Here is a 21620-nt window from a genome sequence, read left to right as displayed (position 1 = left end):
TCATTATTGATTTACTGTAAAAAAAATCTATTAGCGCCTAAAAGTCATAATGAATTATATCCACAGCTATCATGATTGCATCAGCTTGATATCTCACAACTCCGTTTAATGCAGGTGTCTGTCTTGTGTCTGTTTACTGTGGACTTGTATATTTTCATAGATTGAGAGAAAACTATTATTTCATGGTTTTAGAGAAATTATGCATACAATTAAATTCGTCTGTTGTTGAACACGCAAATTGGAGCTCACATATACTCAGAAAATCCACAAAACTAAGAACCCCATGGATATAATGGATCTGCAGTAATTACCAGTTATACATAATTATATCAAAAGATACTGAAACATTTGGTGAAGCAAGTGAAACAAATGACAAGATCTGATGAGATTAGTAAATTTTTAATGACATGTTTTATTCTTAAAACTACATAATATATTCATAAAATGTCAGTGCTATAAATGACTTTTTTTTTATAGATAATTTGGAGACACAGAACCATGACATCTTTCACTTTATTGCAAATGCAAAGATGTTTTGTTTTACTGCAAAATTTATATAAGTGCACACAAGTATCTGTAAATACAACTGATGAAGTAATTTGTTTATTTTTTTTAGCTCAAATACCAGGCTTAGGCATGGCTCAGATGGCAGGTCCCCGTGGTATGGGAGGAATGGGTGGTATGGGAGGTATGGGCGGTATGGGAATGAACGTTCCCATGGGTATGAATGTAGGCATGCCAATGATGGGACAGATGGCACAGATGGCAGGACAGGCAGGCAATGCTGTACTCCTCGTATCTAACCTGGATGAACAGGTTTGTTGATAAAACATATATAGATGTAACCTCTCTATGCTAAACAGCTGTGTGCAGTATTACTAGTTGTCTATAGGGTTGTTTGGTATAATATTGGGCAACATCCAGAACTTACAAATACACCTGTTTTAACTAGTTCACATTAGAAAAGTTGTCTTATCATTTAATTCAGACTAGCAGTAGAACAGATAAATAATTGAAAGCATTCAAAATATATGATATCTAATTGTTAAAATCAAATGCATCCAACTTCCTCAGAATTCTGAAGTGTTGATTTAATCTATAAGTCTATAAGCACTTATTATCTTGTTTTGTACAACTACCGTATTTGTTAAACTATCACCTAACTAATAACACGAAACAATGAAAGGTATACTATATGCCTCATTTGTTTACATTAGTTGAAAAAAAAATTGCATTCATTTTTTACTAAAAAACTCTTATAAAACATGTGTATTTGTTATAGTTCAGGTTATATATGTAAAAACACAATCAATTTGAGCTGTTCTGTTTCATTATATGGGTTATAACAGATTAATATGTACAGTCTTTGCTTGAAAGGGTTATAGTTTAAACCTTGCTGTATAAATAGAGCAGGTCACTTTATAGGCCTCTAGAGCGGTCACTTTTAAGTGTCAGATTTCATGTAGAAATATTCTAGATAGAATTCTTACCACTGCATCTTTATAGTAAATTCTTTATTATTGTGAAACTCCTGTTTACTATGTTTTCACCATCTTTGCTTAAAGAATAATTCTTTCATTAAAAGTAAACTGCTTCACCTTTTACAATATGTTAATCCACTAGCCTATTAATTCCTCAAATCCTCATGGAGGTTACACAGTTGATTTTCATTTCTTCCTGGTTGTTCTTTTAATGCTTGAAGAAAATACTTGGACATAAAAAAACAAATTTAAAGTAAACAGGAGTTTTGAATAATAGATGCAATTAATCTGTGTTATAATAAAGTAATGTGACTTTGGCATGTTAAACCAGGCATGCTAACCCTAGCTTTATTATTACACAGAAGCTAGGCCATTTAAAGTTAAATATGTTACTACTGTCAAAAGTCAGGTTCTAAGTTACAATGTAAAATAATCTTACTCATTTTGAAAAATTGTATTATTGAAAGTAAATTACAAGTAAGAAATGAAAATTATTGGTTAGATAATTTTACCATATTAGTATATACATGTGTTATTTTGGTGTTATAATTCATCTGTGACTTAGAGCCTACTTCTGTATTGATGTTGAAACCCAGATTATGTTTAAACTGCTTTTATTATGTAATATTTTCCTTTCTGTGCTAAATAATATCTTTACTTTGATATTGAACTGTGTTGTTGGTTTATTCCTGAAATTCTCTTTGGCCTTTTGGAAAATAGCCATAAAAGCTAGTGGTGGTTTATATACTGGGTTTATGTATAATTAGCATGTAACATCTGCATGATTTATTTTGTGATTTTAATGATGATGTATTTAACTAATCATACACTGTAATGTTTATTGTTAATCACCAGATCGTTTCAGGTTTAATACAAGATTAATTTTTTCCCGTTTTTTTCTTTTTTTTCCTGTTCCCACTTATGCTGATCCATGTGGATTCTTCTCTTCGACACTGAATCTTCATCTGTCGCTATTCGTCTGCTTCCCTTTCAACACTATAGATGGTCACGCCCGATGCTCTCTTTACCCTTTTTGGTACGTTTATAAGCACTTCTTATTTTTTCATTATTTCTCAGTAGATTAATTATAGACTTAGCAATAAACTTTTTCCTATTTGATATTTATATCAGAAATTATATTCATGCATATGCAGATATCAATATATATACTAAACAGTTATTTTGTTCAGCTTAATGATAATTGGATCTTTTTACTTTTAACTTTTATTGCTTGGTTTTTTTCATCTGCAAGTATAATTTGAATTCTCTGCCGTCTTGCTTTATTTTTAACTTCTTTTGAATGACAACATGTTTTCCTGCTTTCAAATAGGTGTATACGGGGATGTACATCGTGTGAAGATTTTGTTCAACAAAAAAGATAATGCACTAGTCCAAATGGCCGAGCCACATCAGGCACAGCTTGGTAAGTTATATAAATAAACAATTGTTTTCAATTGAAATACTGTAAAATTTACTGCCGTATTCTTATTGATGCAAAAATTATGTCATAGTAAAAATTGCATTGATGAACAACATTCTTGTCTTTTAACAGAAAACCACAATAACAAAACTGATGATTGATGTCTGCTTCACTAAATGTCCAGTGGCAAATATGTACTTCTTACATATTCAGGACGAACAAATTAACAACATGAACAATAAAAATTTACATACTTTTTCAATTGATACAAATTGTGATACCTGTAAGAGCCTACAGTTAAGTAAAGATACACAATATGACGGGGTTGATGGGTTTATTTTAAGTTCATAGAATTGGCTTTATAGCATCTTGACTTAGCATGGTATTAATGAGGATGTTTATAAAATATAATTAATTTGCCTAAAGAACAGATAGTAAACATCTAAAAGCAAAATGCAAAAAAAAGTCTCGTTTGTACAGATACTACCTGTCTCTACTCATATACATCTTCTACTTCTATGTTCATCTATATTATTGAAGTGAAGTATTTCCAGTAAAAATAATTGGATGTATTACAATTAGTATCAAACTGTTTATTTCTTTTCAGCAATTGCTCATTTAGATAAAGTAAAAGTTTGGGGAAAACCCATTAGAGTTACTCAGTCAAAACATGCTGTGGTACAGATGCCCAAAGAAGGACAACCGGTAAGACAAGTAACATTATTGTTATATACTGAAATCTTTATTTCTATAACTTTTGTTTAAAGAATAAATTTTCTTTTGAATTGGGTTAAGGTCCACATATGTGTAGATTGAGAGAGAGAAAAAACTTTTTTTTTTATTATCAAGCACTTGTTTAAAAAGAGATATAGCAGTTAATATGATTTCTTTCTTTCAGGACGCTGGTTTAACAAAAGATTTCACAAACTCACAACTTCACAGATTCAAACGTCCAGGTTCTAAGAACTGTCAGAACATTTTCCCTCCATCAGGAGTGCTTCATTTATCAAACATTCCGTAAGTACATGTTTATACAGTGTAGATTAATTTGTGAGTTGTTATTCTTAAATATGAAATATGTGTTAGATGTATGATTATAAGCCTGACATTTCCTCATAAAGAAGCATTCAACTGGACATTTTTAGTGATCACACTGTTAAAAAGGGTGCAGATTCCTTATGTGTAGCACCTCAACACATAAATACACCTGGAATTAAGTAATGATTCTGTATAAGCATAAATTAACAAGGAATTCTTTTTCATAACACATAATTGTTTTCACATGTCATTCGTAAGGAATTTATAAATTTGATCACTTGTTTTTTCTTTGCTGGATTTTTTGTCTACTTTTCTTTTCAATTAAATATACCTGTAAAATAAATGTCAAATTTTTATTCATTTCAGAGCAAATGTTACAGAGGATGAATTAAAAGAAGCTTTTCAACAACATGGCACTGTGGTAGCATTCAAATTTTTCCCGTAAGTAATGAAATAATAAGAGTATTCTGTATTTAGTGCAACTGAGGCATCAAATATTACATGTATTATCATGACTGTAACATTTTAATGAGATATGAAGATACCTTGCTAGCTCACAAGTTAACATTCCACAGGAAGACTTATTACTCAAATCAGACACACTAACTCCAGCAGACCAGTCTTCGATCTTATTCAAAATGATGTGTGCTTGGTCGAGAAGCATTTAAAGTCCTTAATTTGACTTTTTATAGATTTAACTCACAACCTGTGTTATCGAAGCAAGCTTGAAACCACCTTTAAAAAAAGATACTGCCAAGAATCTTTTGAATTTCACAAGTTCTAAGAATATTTGAGAAGTGTGAAACTTCAGGCTTTTTAAGAAGGTAATTTTGCGATAACTTAGTTGTAGTTCTATATTGGCCTCCTGATGTATTTGGTTATTTGTGTTTTTGGGTTACTGTCTAATATAGATTAATATGACATTTTATGTACCATTGTTTTTTATACTGTTTTATTTCTCTTTATTAACAGTAAAGACAGAAAAATGGCCCTGATACAAATGGACTCACCTGATGAATCAGTCACAGCTCTTATTGTAAGTTTATAAATTTGCCATTTTCGCATTTTAACTTTAGTTTGCCTCAACCAGATGTTATGAAACTATTACACAATGCTTATTACCTTCAAACACAAATCAAGTTCGAATTTGGGTGGCGTCACTTTCGCTGTTCTCAAGTTAAGTCCCTTTGTAAATTGAAAAATTTCTGAATTTGCCATATATTTACAAGCAGGGGCATCTTTGTCCCATGGACACATTGTTTATCTTAATGTAAAGTAGTATAACCGAAAAAGGCTTATGTGAACAGTAAAGTAGTATGACTGAAAAAGGCTTATGTGAACAGTTTTTGTGTATTTGAAGTGAAAAAAAAAATCAAGATATTTGTTCTATTTTGCAGGCTATGCACAACTATCCACTGAGTGAATCAAATCACTTACGGGTGTCATTTACAAAGTCAACAATCTAAAGAGCATCAACACTGTTTAGAGTTTTCCCACTCACAAGTACCAAGATGGAGAAGTGCCTTTTGTGACATTTGTTATTGAACTGTTGCCATGGAAATGGCTAGAAAATGTGCAATGATCTCACGATGGGATTGTAGTTACATTGGCAGCAATACAGTATATACAAAGTGCTCTGACCATATGTTTTGTTGCCAAGGATATTTTTGTTGTCATAATTTTTATAGTTATTTTCCATCGCCATTTGTTTCCCTGTTGAGAAATTTATTGTTTAGTTGTATTAAGTAAGTTTTTTTTATGTTGTTATCGTCCCAGGAGCTACATATGATTTATCCTCAGAAGAAATCCATGCAATTTTTTTCATTGATATCATTTTCAACAGGGAAATAAAACATATTTGTTTTGGTACTATCATACTTTATATTGGTGATAACTCTGAACAGTGAAATCTGTTTCTCCAAAAACTTAAAAGGAATTATTGTAGTATTAAGATTGGACCAAGACTGTGTGTTTTTGGTGAGACAGATTTGAACAGTTATAGAAACTAGTGTTAGCTCATGAAACCTCATTTTACTGTTATTTTTGCATCAGATTCATTGTTAAAGAATTATAAAGGTTTGGATATATTACATATATTTTTGCATTTTTACAAATATATTCAGTGGGGACATGAACCAGGGTGGGACATATTTTGTTATTTTGTTAATGTCCTTGTGTGAGCACAGGTCAAGGTCATGCAATATGGAGCAGTCATTGTAGGCCTTCAATTTAGATGCACTTAAATTTGAAATTAAAATGATTGAAATATGGCAATTTTGTAATAATTGTGTGACCTTGACCTGTAAATTGATATCAACATGAGGTGCTTGCTTCATGTCATTCCAATATGGTTCATGTTTATGTCGTGAGATTACATGTTTTTTTATGTTTTCAAGTCAATCAAGTTCTGAATTTATGTAATACAATCAATTATGTTAATTTTATTGTTTATTTTTTTTTTGTTAGCAGTAATGTGACATGACAGTTATCTCCCTTTTCTTTTCCAACCAAAGATTTGATGCTGTAAAAAAAAATATACAAAAATGACCAAATACCTCTTGGGTTTTATTTTACTTTTTGTAGAAGTTTTTTGTTACAATTACTGGGGTCTTTACATAGCAAACATTTTTACCAGTTGATAAACTATTGGCAAAGTAAATTTATTCCTCATTCAGGTATTTTTCTTACAAAAACTGAATAGAAGAGTTCCCATGACAATTTGAAACTTTGTAGAAAAGAGTAATTTATTTGTTTTATCAATTAGAAATTAGAAATATCGAAATGCAAAAGATGTGTTTTCCGATCCATATAAAAGTTATTCATGTGCCTATCAAATATGGGATCATGTTTTTGTAACTTTTTTTTATGAAAACTGAAGAAATGTTTGTTTTTATTTATTAAACTGCATCTTCCATTTTTTGAAGAGCAGGTATGTTATGGCTTTGTTACCAACTAAGTCATTTATTTTTTAAGATCTTGTATAATGTATGAAAAAAACATTTTGTAATAAAACATCTAAATGACCCTTTTGTTTTGTGATTTGGTGTAAATAACTTTTTGTCTGTCATCTATTTGTAACTATATGTTTGTCTTTTCTCTATTGCCTTTGTCTGCCTATCTTTTGATGTATTTTTTCTGTTTTATTCTTAATTTCCTGATACTAATGATATTTCTGCTAAATTCAAAATTGTCTACTAATTGAATTCTTTTGGACGACTTCTATATTTCTAACAAACTTTTCAAAATTCCAAACTTTTTCTATTTTTTTTATTTTTTTTAAAGATAAACTGACTTGTTTGGATTTTATTAACAAAATGCCTTCAGGAATGTACAGTCTATTATTGAGATACAAATGGCTGACAGTGGTAATTGGAAATGAACACTTTACCACTCTGTATGTAGGATAGCTTATATCATTAAACTTCTTAGATGTGGGAATATCTCTTTTCATCTTATTCTTTTCTTTTTACCTATAAAATCAGAAGGTCTTAGAATCTTGTGGATGAAAACTTCAGTGCACTACTGGATTAAGTGCTTAATTTTGAAGTGTGAATGAACAAATTTAATAGAAAATTATTCATGAAATCAGATTCATGTTAGAATTATTAATATAAAAACTAGATTTTAAGACCTCTGATTTTTTGCACTTGCTTTATCCAACTGCATTCATTAATCTGATTACCAATTCTTATGCACTCAAGCTACACATGTTAGTGGTTTGGGTATCTATTCATTCTTTTATATGAACATTGTGTTATCTCCATTTACCTACCTTAACTATAGCCAAGAATTGTGTGATGCAGGTTAAGATGCATGAGTTATCTCCACTTGAATATATATTTCCTTTGACCGTGAACTCTGGTATTTCTATCATATGTGCAATTGGCAAGTTACAAAGGACTGTTTCATTTCAAAAGATTTCAAGATTTAATTTTGTCTAAGACAGCATAAACTGCAACAAGAGGCAAGCAATCACAATGCATATAATACATTGAGGAACTAGACGGAGCGTAATTAAACATTGAGGAACTAGACAGAGCATAATAAAACTTTGAGGAACTAGACAGAGCATTGCATTTAACATTTTTTTTTGTAATGTGCCACAAATTAAGAGTACAACTGACTATAAGAATGTGGGACAGAAAGTCACAGGACAAAAAGTCACAATTCAGTTTTGAGATAATTTTTCTTTGAATAAGAAAAGAATTATTTAAAAAAAAAAAAAAATATTTTTCCTGAACTCTTATATATAAAGCAACTTTGTAAGTAAAACTTATTTAATAAATATCAATAATGATCAAATAATTGTTAAGAAAACAAAATGTCAAAGTGGCATGGTACTTAAATGGCTTCATGGTGCTAAGAAATATATCCTTTGCATGATTAAAATTTAATAAATTTTCATTTATCAAGGCTAATGAACAAGTTCCTAAACTGTAAAATGAATAAATGTAATAAAAAGAAAATATTTCATGATCTTTCTCTTATATATTCAAACAATTGTCAACAAATTATTTGTGACTTTTTGTCCTATCAAGTTTGTGACTTTCTGTCCTTTTACCGACTAGAACTGAACTCTCACTGACCATTATATTAGTTTTGATACACTTAAATTAGCCAACAATGCAGTTTTCGAGATGATAAATGTGTTTGTATGATAGAAATCTCAGAAGTAAATTAGACGAAACAGTAGAATACTTAGGCTCAAATTTTAGAAGCACACCCATATTAATGAAGGGCCTAAAATGTGAGCATGCATGCTCGTAATATATTAATAGGTATAAACACTGGGTCTATTACTACAGAGAAATATGAAGTTAGAATAAGAAAACTAAAAGTCTGAAATCATTCAGTTTGTCAAAGATCCTAGTTTGTAGCTATCTATTTGTGTCAATGTCAAAAAAAGAATCTAAACACCAAGCCTACCTAATGGCTTCATTAGTTTTCCTAATATCGAGGTGGCTCCAGCATGGTTAAATTGGACCTGTGACCTTTGGGGGATTTGGCCAGTGACTTGACATCTCATTTAAAAGAAACATAAACCTGTCACAATTGCTAAGAAGTGATGTGCCCAGAGGCAATTTTTAATCATGACCTTGTGACCTTAGGAGGTACCCTACTGTAGCCCCATCAAGTTCATGATGATATATGAGATGCAAGCACTCATTGAAATATGTGTTATTGATTGACAGGACATCAGCCATATATCTGAATATGAAGCAGAGAAACTTTGCAAGACAATTTTCATTTCTGTCTTCCAAAAAGTTTTGTATGAATTCTATTTCATATGAATACAAAAAGGTCATCTAGTAGCAGTGCACAATTAGTCCTCTTGGGAATACCGAAGCATAAGTCTATTTAACTTGACAAATATTTTGTCATTTGATGGCTTCATCTTCAGTGTATTTTCTGTTTGAATCAGTTTGGTTCTTCACAAAAATTTGTTTTACTGACCTTAAACAAGAAATTGTTATAACCTTTCACTCGGAAAACTCTGTTTAATGAAAAGATGTTGATCTCAAATTGAGCATAAGGAATAGGAGTGTAGGGTGTGGAAAATAAAGTAAGGTGCTTTTGCAAAATTGTAATGATTTGTTGTGATTGAAGATTTTGGAGTAGATTGTTAGAATTTACATCTTGTTTACTAATTGAAAAATTTATTGACATGGCTTGTTAAGTTGACACCCCCCCCCCAACAATTTTCAGGCCAACCTTTACTGTAGAAAGAATGGAAGTAATGAAGAAAGATTTTTAGTGGAAACCTAGACAAGTCTGCTATATATCAAGCTAGGATATTAGTGAAGTTTTGTTATCCTATAAGAAGAAGAGAGCTTTTCTCATCCTTTTTTAGCTCACCTGTCTGGCGTGTGAGCTTTTGCCACACTTTGTATCCGTCCTCACTAAACTGTTCTTTAAAAATCTTCTCTCAAACTTAAATATTGTTGGCTTCATCTTAAGGACATCAATGATTAAAGTTTGTGATTTTCATCCAGGTTGATCAACTAATATATTGGCTGCCATGGCTAAAATAGAACACAGGGGGGCAAACTACACCATTGGCTTATATTACGAAAATTGCATCACTTAGAGGAAAACAGACAAGGTAAAATTGGTAAGCACAACAAGCACTATCTACCCTGAAATTTTTTTGGAATCATCAGTCCATCTGTTGTGGAGATAATGCCCTTAAGCAGTTGATTTTTAATTTTTTTTGCGTTTCTTAACCATTGTTTCAAAAACTAGAGGTTATAAGTGAAAATGCAAACAAGATCCGCATGGCAAGTCCTATGAAGAAAACACTGAAAGAGCCTATATGGAGTAATTTTTACATATTTTAAGTTTTTTCCTTTATCATTTAAACTATAAAAACATGAGCTGCAAAAATGTTCAGAACGACAAGATGTATTCACCCTGAAAATTAAAGAAACATCTTCTTGTTTTGGAGTTGTTTCTCCTGGAATATAAGACAATCACCCCACAGCATGACAAAATCTACCTACTCTGAAAGTCTGTTTTGGAGTTAAAGCCCCTTTTTATCTTGATTTTAATAGGGTCTTTTTTACAGTTTGGGCTTTAATCTCAAGAGCTAGGTTAAACATTTATATTGCTAAAATAATCAGCAACACAAAGAATGACTTGTTCGTGCATATAAAAGTCCTCATTAGCTGGCTATTTTTAAAAATGTTTTGCAAGGTGTGCGATACAAGCCTATGTTATGTTAATACCAAAAGGACAGATTTGTGATTTTTTTTAAATGAAAGAGATATATAAGTTAGTTTATAAAAAAAACAATATTATTTGAGGCTTTATCTGCTGAAACAACAACATGTTTGTCATGAAGATAAGGTAAAGCATCCACAACCTCGGTCTTCTTCAAAGAGCTGGAAACTTCTGCATGCATTACAAAGTAGCTTTGATCCATTCAAATAGAGTTTTGGTTCGTCTTGCTTGCACTAAACTCATTTTCTGTCATATTTATAGACTGGATATCCATCAGTAACCTGAAGTTGTTTTTTTTTTCTTCAGTTGATGGGCTTGAAGATTCGATATTACAATAAGATGTGGTAAAAAAAAAGATGTCGGTAATTTCCTTAAAAAAAACGGACCAGAACTTAACACAAATGTGTTCTTATTTGAGTCAAACAGGACTTTATACACATTTGTTTTACTAAAAAACTTAGTTATTCTGCAATGTCTTAGAACTAAGATACACAATAAAAGTACGCACAATGCAGGCACCAACCCAAACGGCACACAATTTGGAATATGCCTTTGAATTTAATTATTTCAAGGATGACGTCAATTCCCCAGTAACTACATTATTTGCCATATCGTAGTGCGTAAATAGGATAGCAGGAATCACCGAAAATACTGGATAGTACAATGGACAACATCAACCACGACACCTGACCCCAAAACAGACGTACAAAACGACAAGGTAATGATATTCTGCCTATAATGAGGCACAGAATGTGGGGGTTAAACCAGTTTTAAATGCTCTCAAACATCCTCCTTTACCTTTCTAGACCATATGTTGTAAAACAAAGACACATAATAAAAAACACGCAGTGCTTCTGCCAACTGGATGACCACCAATCCTAACAAGAATCAAATACACAATTTGGAAATCAGGTACAATATACTAGTATATTGAGTTGTTATTGTTGTGGGTGTACCCTGACCTCATTTCACACTTCAGTGGTCATGTTAGTTTCTCTGTTTCTTGATATAAACTATAACGGTCAAAAGTACCATTTTCGATATGAGAACTTTGTCTGTATTAGTGACTTTATGATCACTTTGAGTTCAATCTCATGCTCCAGTGTTCATGTTAAGTTTTTAGCAGTAGGTCTGTTCCTCGGCAACTATACATGACAGCTCACGAGTATTTTGGAATATGTAGTGAGGCTGACCTAATTTCCATGATTCAGTGATCGATGACGTTTTCTGATTAGTAGGTGTGTATCTCAAAGTTTTTTCCTTTTAGGTCTCTCCGGTCAAATAGCTCCTCACGTATTTAAAATATTTATACATCCTTGACTTTGATGTTTTATGGGTTTTCAGCGCTCCTGATGAAGGTTAACCGAGTAAAGCACTTCGGACACAGCAACTTTATAAAGCATGATTTTCATATCCAGTAACTACAATCATTCTTTGATGTGGCATTGTTTATTGTTGTTTTTTGGTTGTTTTGATATGGCATTGCTTAATGTTGCTTTGTTTTGATGTAGTATTGTTTATTGTTGTTTTGTTTGTTTTGATGTAGTATCGTTTGTTGGTTTGTTTATACAGCATCGTTTATTGTTGTTTTGTTTGTTTTAATACGGCATTGTTTATTGTTGTTTTGATACGGCATTGTGTATTGTTGTATTGTTTGTTTTGATGTGGCATTGTTTATTGTTGTTTGTTTGTTTTGATACGACATTGTTTATTGTTGTTTTGTTTGTGCGGGTTCCGCTATCTATTACACCGATGATAAAGAGTTACTGTCAGAGTGATTTCCCTCTCAATTTTTGTTAGTCCTCTGATAGAGTTTAATTTAAAAAAAGTAATCTTAGTTTAAATTTCCTAAGTCTGCAACCTCATCAATGGTTTACCGTATCTTATGTTTGTCCTTTGGAGAATTGTTTTTGATGACAGATCTTTCAAGTCTCTGTTCAATTTATCCACACCTTGTTTTAGACTCGATGCAATTAAGCCTTGGTATAAGACTGGCCGTACGTCTCAGTGTGTTTCTGTATCATTTTATTGATGTCTCATTGACGTCCCATAATTCTTTTTTCCCGAATTATATGCGCAAGTCATTATTCAAGAATTTTGAAGTGTTACCCTTGTACGTACGTACGTCCGTCCGCACTCAAAATTGGTTTCCGTTCTCTAACTTTAATTTGCCTCCACCAAATGTTATGAAACTTATACACAATGCTTATTATCATACAACACAGATCAAGTTCGAACTTGGGTGGCATCCCTTTTGCCGTTCTCGATTTATGTCCCTTTATAACGTTATATGCTAGCCGGGGGGGGGGGGGGGGGGGGGGGGGGCATCATCTGTGTCCCATGGACACATTATCCATTTATTTATATCTTAAATTTCAAATGCATTCAAGTACCTTAAATGTGATGTAGGGAGAAAAACTAGATGAAAATAAAAGAGTGAAAACTGCAAATCTGATTGAGAATGTTTGCATTCAGTTAAAGCATTTTGCGAGACCTGGTTAGTTGCATTGAACATTAAAAATATGGAAATATAGATTGTAAAAATTAGGGAAAATCTTAAGACGACTCCAACATAAGAGGCACACAACCTCAATGAGATTGCAAACTCTCTGTGAAGTTCCAAAGGTCTTGGTTAAAAACAAAAGTGTTACCATCTTTTGAAAATTCACTGAGTTCCCCAAGTACGGAAAATAGTAAATATAAAAACAATCCTCACACGATTCCATATCAGCAAGTGCACAACTTCAACATGTGTGTAATCATTTACATTTTCAATCATGAGTTTCAGGGATATGTGTTGAAAACTTGTAGGAGGAGTTGATCACACAAAACTGGTAAATTTTGATAAAAAATAACTAAGTTCCCAAGTCTAGATAATGGGAAAATATTCCCCAAACAATCCATAATAGCTTCAAAGCTGCAACATGTGTGCAATCTTTCTGTGCAATTTCATAGATCTGGGCTGGAAACTGTAGTTTATTTCACAAATAAGGTACCAACTTTTCATTACCCACCAGTCCGACATCACCATACCATAAGCTGGTTATGGACCTTGTCCAACACAGCCACAAAGAAAAGAAGATACTGAAGGGGGAAGGATCCATAATTCGGAGAAAGACAGTCAACACCGTAGTCAAAAGGAAAAAGATGAACAGACAAGCAACAGTTCACAAAACACTACGAAGATAAGTTAATCGTGATTAAATGTATGTCTGAATGATTTCTATTAACCCTCTTTCTGAAATACACTTTTATTGGTCAAATAAAATGCAATATCTGAGTATTCGGTAGAAAAAACTTTTAAACTGTCAGAGGTTAAAGTCACAACTTCACATATGAGTGCAATTAAACTTTATTCAAATACGCTTGCTTGAATATGCAGTGATGAAGACTTTTAGCACGAATGACGGTTTTGTTCAGGTTTTAAAAAGTAATTTCGCTTTTTACTGAAAATGTTGAAGTGTTTCTGGGTTCTTGCAAAATGAGCTGTAAAGCTAGAAGCTTCTCTGAGCGTTTATATCACACAAAGGGAGGCAATCAAAGCTTTAATATATAAACATCAAAATCTAAAAGCTTCGTGTTTACGGTAATCCGGGTCTATTTAAAAGCATATTGCAAACAAACTCCACACCCTCGTCCCAATAGTGTGCCCAAAATATAATTTTCTTAATAAAGGACATCCTATAAACAACATTTACTATGGATCTCTACCCATATATGTCTTGATACAACTTAGACAGAGGAGCTGCAATGGCATTATGTTGCTGAAAAAAAAGAAGAATAAGTACACACAGACGAAAGACCTTGTCAAGAAGACCATGAATGATGCGCATCTACGTTGGGTGAATCCTCATCCAAGATTAAACCTCTTGGTAAGAAATTATTGAAATAAATCATTTTGAAAATAAGATTTAAATGAGCATATATATATATGCTTACGTCCACTTCATTTGAACTTTGGTGGATAGTTGTCTCATTGGCAATCATGCCACATCTCCTTATTTTTTATATATATCACCATTCCAGAATAGCTCCAGAGATCATATCATTAACAATAGAGGAATGCCGGACATGTCGAATACTCAATTCAATTTTCCAATTGCGAACTTTCCATTTCTAAGTAACAACTTTCCATGCATATATGGAGTATATATCTCCCAGTTGATACGATATTCCAGGGCTTGCGTTTCCTACAATGATTTCCTTGATAGAGGGTTACTGCTTGCAATGAAGCCATTGCATCAGGATTTCAAATGAAATCACTCGCAATCATGTTTGGTTGACCGTTGTGGAATATCTGTGTCACGTATTACTACGTAACCACAATCACGTCAGTGGTGGTTATTGAATATCTGTGTCAATTATGACTACGTAACCACAATCACGTCAGTGGCGGTTATTGAATATCTGTGTCAATTATGACTACGTAACCACTATCACGTCAGTGGCGGTTATTGAACATCTGTGTCAATTATGACTACGTAACCACTATCACGTCGGTGGCAGTTATTGAATATCTGTGTCAATTATGACTATGTAACCACTATCACGTCAGTGGTGGTTATTTAATATCAGTGTCAATTATGACTATGTAACCACTATCACGTCAGTGGTGGTTATTTAATATATGTGTCAATTATGACTACATAACCACAATCACGTCAGTGGCGGTTATTGAATATCTGTGTCAAGTATGACTATGTAACCACAATCACGTCAGTGGTGGTTATTGAATATCTGTGTCAATTATGACTATGTAATCACAACCACGTCAGTGGCGGTTATTTAATATCTGTGTCAAGTATGACTATGTAACCACTGTCACGTCAGTGGCGGTTATTTAATATCTGTGTCAAGTATGACTATGTAACCACAATCACTTCAGTGGTGGTTATTGAATATCTGTGTCAATTATGACTATGTAACCACAACCACGTCAGTGGAGGTTATTTAATATCTGTGTCAAGTATGACTATGTAACCACTATCACGTCAGTGGCGGTTATGGAATATCGGTGTCAATTATGACTATGTAACCACAACCACGTCAGTGGCGGTTATTTAATATCTGTGTCAAGTATGACTATGTAACCACTATCACGTCAGTGGCGGTTATTGAATATCTGTGTCAATTATGACTACGTAACCACAATCACGTCAGTGGCGGTTATTGAATATCTGTGTTACATATATGGCTACGTAAACACAATCATTCCAGTAGCCGTTATGGAATATCTGCGGCACATATTACAACGTTACCACGATCCCGTCCTCATCTTCTCGGTTGTGACATCGTTCTAAACATACATGAACTAGTTGCCACTAGACGTTAAGCAACCAACAATCAATCAAATGATTGTGACATTACCGAATGCGACTTATTGTCGGGTTTTTACTTGCTTGAAAAACAGAAAGGATGCCACATGTTGTTGAGAACAAAACAATACGACAAAAGAGATGATTTCAGCTTCCCAATTGTGAACTTTCCATTTCTATGTAGCAACATTCCAGCAGCGCCTGCATACAGAGTATATATCTCCTAGTTGATACGATATTCATGGTTTGTATTTCCTATCATGGTTTCCTTGATAGAGGGTTGCTGCTCACAAGGAAGCAATTAAACCAATAGTTCCAAGTGGTGAAGTTGAAATCTTCCCTTCGTAAATTTTACGGACGCCATCACGAGTTGGTTGACCGTTATGGAATATCTGTTTCACAGATGACGACGGATATGTTCCAATTGTCATAGCTACAATCCCGTCACCCATTCCCCGAATGTGATCTACCGAATTATACTTATCACCAAGTTAGTACTTACATGAGCAACACGTCGGATGCCATATGTGGAACAGGATCTGCTTACTCTTCTGGAGCACCTGGGATCACCCCCACTTTTGCTCAAAGAGTCTTTAGTTTTCTATGTTGTGTTTTGTGTACTGTTGTTTGTTTTGGTGGGGTTCGTGTTGCTCACTGAGTTTTTAGTTTTCTATGTTGTGTTTTATGTACTATTGTTTGTCTTTTTCTTTTTTTAGCCATGGCGTTGTGAGTTAGTTGACTTATGAGTTCGAATGTCCCTTTGGTATCTTTCGCCTCTCTTTTATACTGACTAACCGACCGACTGACTGACTTCCTTAGTATAAGCTGAGGCTATTAAACTAATATATATGTCCCAGGTATAAGCTGGGACTATTATACCAGAGACATATATACACATGTGTATATATGTCTCTGATTATACCATAGATGTATAAACCCATTACAACGCACATAGAACCTTTGAAGTCAGTGTTGAGCTTCATCTATGGGTTTATACATCTATGATTATACTAATATATATGTCCAAGGTATAAGCTCTCTTATATTCTGATCAATTAAGTGTAGACTTACTTACTTACTTACTTACTTAGTATAATGTCTGTTATATTCTGATCTATTAAGTTTAGACTTCATATTGTACAAGTCAAGTTAATGTCAATGATTTTGAACTCACATGCCATATCTGAAAAAGAACCGCGTAACTTATTATTTACTGGTTTCCAATATAATTCATACCAGATAAGTATCCCCAAATTGATGACGTATTCCACAGTGAGATGAATAATGGCCTCGACAGGCCAGCGAGCATTCGCTCAAAAATTAAATAAGTAAGTTAAATAGATATGCCATGAAAATGATTCCTGAACATTTTTGTTTTTATTGAAATCAACAACAAAATGATTACGGTGTTAATCCACCACAAAGTGAAGCCGAAGGCTGCTGAAGTTGGTATTCCTAGTATCCGTCACAGCAGGGGCTACGGAACCTAGCTTACATGTCCTTCTGATATTTTTGACAATTTGGGTCTATGGTCCGCAAATCGTCAAAAAATATCACAATTACCTATGATCTACGGTGCAGCTAAGCAGGGACTGGCCGAAGTAAAAACCTGCATTTCTGTTATTTACAAATGAATGTTGTAGCACATTATGAATATTTTTAATAGTTTTCTCAGCATATGAGTATTTTGTCAGGACAATTCACACCACAACAGCTCAACGCTTAGGACGTGACGTTTTTAAAAAGTGTTGTAGACACTATACACTATTTTGCATGTGTATAGAATTCAGGAAACATTGTCAAACTGCATTTTCTGACCTCATATCTGTCATGATGCTATAACTTTATTCATTAAAATTGACCCTTAAATGTATGATATAAGTAGAATCAAGTGCAGTAGTAGAAGTTTGTTAATCTTTAGTTTGTTTGGAAAAGTTTCTGTGTCATATTCTAATGAGTGACACATATGTCCCTAGCACGGTTAAAGGGTTAAACTAGTACATTGTGGGATTTTCTGATTAGGCTGCCTACAGAATCCCTTATCGAGATAACAATATGACAGGTTTTGAATTTTTCACTAATAGAGTTAATATATAATATATAAAGGATTCTGTGGGCAGCCAAATCAGAATATTGCTCCAGACTCAGAATCCCAAAAGGGATTAACCTAAAACATGTTGGACACAACCTATTAAAACTAGGGCTCTATTTTGGCTCTTAAATATTCAGTGGTTGACTTGTATGATTCTGGATTATTCATCCGGCAGAAAGAGATGAAAAAGTTTGACATCACCAATTTTGAATCTATTTTTTACTTCTATTTAACTCACCTGGCCCAAAGGACCTTGTGAGTTTTTCTCATCACTTGGCGTCTACAGTGGTCGTCCATCGTTTGACTTCGTCGTCCGTTTACTTTTACAAAATTTTTCTCTGTAGCTATTTGGCAAAATTCAACCAAACTTTGCCACAATCGTCATTGGGGTGTAGAGTTTAAAAAATGTGTCTGATGACTCTTGCCTGCCAACCAACATGGATAACATGGCTAAAATTAGCGCATACATGTATAGGTAAAAAGCCAGTTTTGTCTATTACAAATGTATCTTAAAAACCGCTATAGATACAGAAAATCTGACAGGGAGGAATTGTTCAAAATGTTGAGTTCTACCTACTGTTTATTTATATCAGAACCATCAGATGACTTCTATAGGAGTTATTGACCCGAAATAACATGTTACCAAATTTTAAAAAAAAATTCTGTAAGCTTTAAGACTGTAAGAGATCAATAGAAACTTTAAATAGCAAAAACAATCCACAAGACAAGATCTACAAATAGTTTAAAAATAAGGAGATGTGGTATTATTGCCAATGAGACAACTATCCACCAAAGTTTAAATGAAGTGGATGTAAGCAATTATAGGCAACGTACCATACAGCCTTCAACAATGAGAAAAACCCATACCGTATTGGTCAGCATAGATGAAATTGTCAGTTGTCTTCTTATTAGAGTTATTGCCCTTAATTGAAATTTTTTTTGTTTTGTGCAAAATCTAAGAAAGAAAGAAAGAGAAATTAAACAGAAAAATGATCAGCAATACAAGGTCAACAAAAAAAGAGATTTTAGTCATAAATTACAGTCTAGTCTTTAATGTTGGAGAGTGTTCATTGTTGAAAATGCACATAGAGCTGGTGTGAGATCCAAACAGAGAAGTTAATGAACCTCTAATTATTGTTTCAGACAAGGTGCAGCCGAAGTGAGAAAAGCAGTGTCATCAACAGTATATGCCCCATCAGATCTAGCTAGAAGTGTCAGTGGGTTAAATCTTACTGTGAGTAAAAACAAATTCCTTACATTGTGAATAAATAAAGTAGGATAATTTCTGCTAAGAAATCTGTTAAACATTGTTAAATGTATTATCATGATTATATTGAATATAATTTTCACAGTTTTTCACCTCAACTTCATTTACAGTATTATTTTTAAGGCCATTTAAAACAGCAAGCTTCAACTGGTGGTTTACATGAAAAGATAATGAAATTGATATATATCCAGGAAATTACATATGACTAGCTTGTCTGGATGGTTTTTTTGGTTCCCTGTGTTACTAGATATCTGTGACATTGACCAATTTGTTAAATTATGCTTAATTAAGTTATAAATTAATTAAGACAACTTAAAAGATTTTTTATACAGTAAGTAAGTGAAAAAAAATATACTTTATTTTTAAATATGTTACAGGTGCCACTAAGTGACGTTGTAGATCCACCAGAATATGAAGAATTTGTCCTACAGAACCAATGTACAGTAGAAAGAGATCCACATAGAGATCTTATATTATACCCTGATAATGATGATGTTGATGTCCATTTCTTGCCAAAAAGATGCAGGACTATCAGTCATATTGTTCCAGAAATTGGGTATGAACTAATAAAGATAAATGTTTCTAATTGCAAATGTTTTCTGGTAAGCAAGTCCATCTCACAAGAAGCAAGTCTTGGTATCATTCATGGTGTTCCCTAAAAAACATTTTTCTTTGCACAGTTTCTGAATATTGGCTGTTAATTGGCAGACCATGTATTTGCAATCCCCACTTTGTAGCCCCAAATCCATTAAAGTCGGTGATACACTCAACATACCTAATATTGACCTTTTTATACGACCGCAAATAAATTTTTTGGATGGTATAATGGTATGATGTCGTCGTCTGCGTCGTCGTCCGAAGACACATTGGTTTCCGGACAATATCTTTAGTTTAAGTGAATGGATCTCTATGAAATTTTTTAAGAAGGTTCAATACCACAAAAGGAAGGTTGTGAATGATTTTGGGGATGATGGTCCCAACCATTTAGGAATTAGGGGCCCAAAAGGGGCCAAAAACAAGCATTTTATTTAGTTTCAGGATATTAACTTGTGTATAAGTATTTTGATTGCTCAGAAATTGTACCACAATGTTTAATACCACAAGTAGAAGGTTGGGATTCATTTAAGGGGTTATGGGGCCAACAGTTTAGGAAAAAAGGGGCCAAAATCAACAATTTTTTAGTTTCCGGACAATAACTTGTGTGTAAGTGTATGGATCTCTCTGACATTGTACCACAAGGTTCCATATCACAAAAGGAAGGCTGGGATTGAGTTTGGGGATAATTGCCCCAAACTTGTAGGAATTAGGGGCCAAAAAAAGGGCAAAAAACAAGCATTTTTCTAGTTTCCAGACAATAACTTGTGTTTAAGTCAATGGATCTCTCAGAAATTGTACTACAAGGTTCCATACTACAAAGGGAAGGATGGGATTGAGTCTTGGGGTAATTGCTCCAAGGGGGGTTTCCAAAAATGTTTTTTTTTTTGGGGGGGGATTTTATTTCCAATTTTTTTAAGGAATTAATATTTTTGAAAAGTTTTAAGAAGTAATCTTCAATTGTGCAGTATTGGGCAATAGATTTGTAAGATCTTTGACCACATTTATTTTGTTTCAGAAACCTTTATTATGTCAAAAATTTGATCACAATCAAAATTCAGACAGTATCAAGCTTGAATATTGTATCCAAATTTGCCCCAATTGTTCAGGGTTGGACCACTGCCGTCGTATCAGGCTGCGCTCAGCGAAGCATTTTATTGAAACATTTATGGCACAATCCTATTTTCTTGCCATAAGTCCCCCTCATCAATATAAACTGTTGCTTTCAACCTCAAATTTACTCCACCTCATCAGTAAATCAGCATTTTTACCTGAAATCCCCTCAAAACAGTTCTGTAATTCCTTAATTTGAGATTTTGATTGAGAACACTATATGCTTGCTACCCGATTAAGAAAATTAATTTCATGATGTAAACTTATTGTGACTTTGTCTTTTTGTACAGGGCTGAGACGGATACGCATGTATTTGACTTTGTACGGAGGTACACTGCTGATTATACTGTAGTCTCTAGAAGGTATGAATTTAGTACATAAATATTAGCGTTATATGACAATATTGTAAATCTAAGGTTCAGAACATACCTGTTTCCCAATGGGAAATAGACTTTAATACTGTCAGAACATAACATCAGTATTAACAAATCTTAACAATCCTACCCTGGATGATTTCTTTAAAAACAGGGGAATGTTACAACTATGAATAAAAAGTTGCAGGTATTTGTTTATTAGGCAG

The 21620-nt window shown here is 33.3% G+C and overlaps 2 protein-coding genes across 9 annotated transcripts in view; both read left to right on the top strand.

The window, feature by feature from the left end:
• The window catches only part of LOC127735939 (polypyrimidine tract-binding protein 1-like), a 75980-nt gene extending 68603 nt beyond the window's left edge, over positions 1-7377 (top strand). For all 8 annotated transcript variants that reach the window (XM_052246406.1, XM_052246390.1, XM_052246432.1 and 5 more), the window contains 8 exons: positions 617-816; positions 2484-2517; positions 2812-2904; positions 3509-3606; positions 3800-3918; positions 4306-4380; positions 4912-4975; positions 5337-7377. In XM_052246406.1, coding sequence (XP_052102366.1) covers positions 617-816; positions 2484-2517; positions 2812-2904; positions 3509-3606; positions 3800-3918; positions 4306-4380; positions 4912-4975; positions 5337-5405 — 752 coding nt within the window. In that variant the 3' untranslated portion in view covers positions 5406-7377. The remainder of the gene's footprint in view (positions 1-616; positions 817-2483; positions 2518-2811; positions 2905-3508; positions 3607-3799; positions 3919-4305; positions 4381-4911; positions 4976-5336) is intronic.
• A 9861-nt stretch (positions 7378-17238) lies between these two features.
• The window catches only part of LOC127735792 (dedicator of cytokinesis protein 7-like), an 82918-nt gene continuing 78536 nt past the window's right edge, over positions 17239-21620 (top strand). Inside the window, exons 1-4 of the mRNA XM_052246114.1 lie at positions 17239-17302; positions 19210-19300; positions 19711-19889; positions 21331-21402. Of these exons, the coding sequence (XP_052102074.1) occupies positions 17259-17302; positions 19210-19300; positions 19711-19889; positions 21331-21402 (386 nt within the window). The 5' untranslated portion in view covers positions 17239-17258. The remainder of the gene's footprint in view (positions 17303-19209; positions 19301-19710; positions 19890-21330; positions 21403-21620) is intronic.

The sequence above is a fragment of the Mytilus californianus genome, unplaced genomic scaffold (assembly GCF_021869535.1).
Source record: "Mytilus californianus isolate M0D057914Y unplaced genomic scaffold, xbMytCali1.0.p SCAF_1, whole genome shotgun sequence".
Classification (NCBI taxonomy): domain Eukaryota; kingdom Metazoa; phylum Mollusca; class Bivalvia; order Mytilida; family Mytilidae; genus Mytilus; species Mytilus californianus.
The sequence above is the reverse complement of the archived record's forward strand: the minus strand, read 5'-3'. Positions and strand labels throughout refer to the sequence as shown.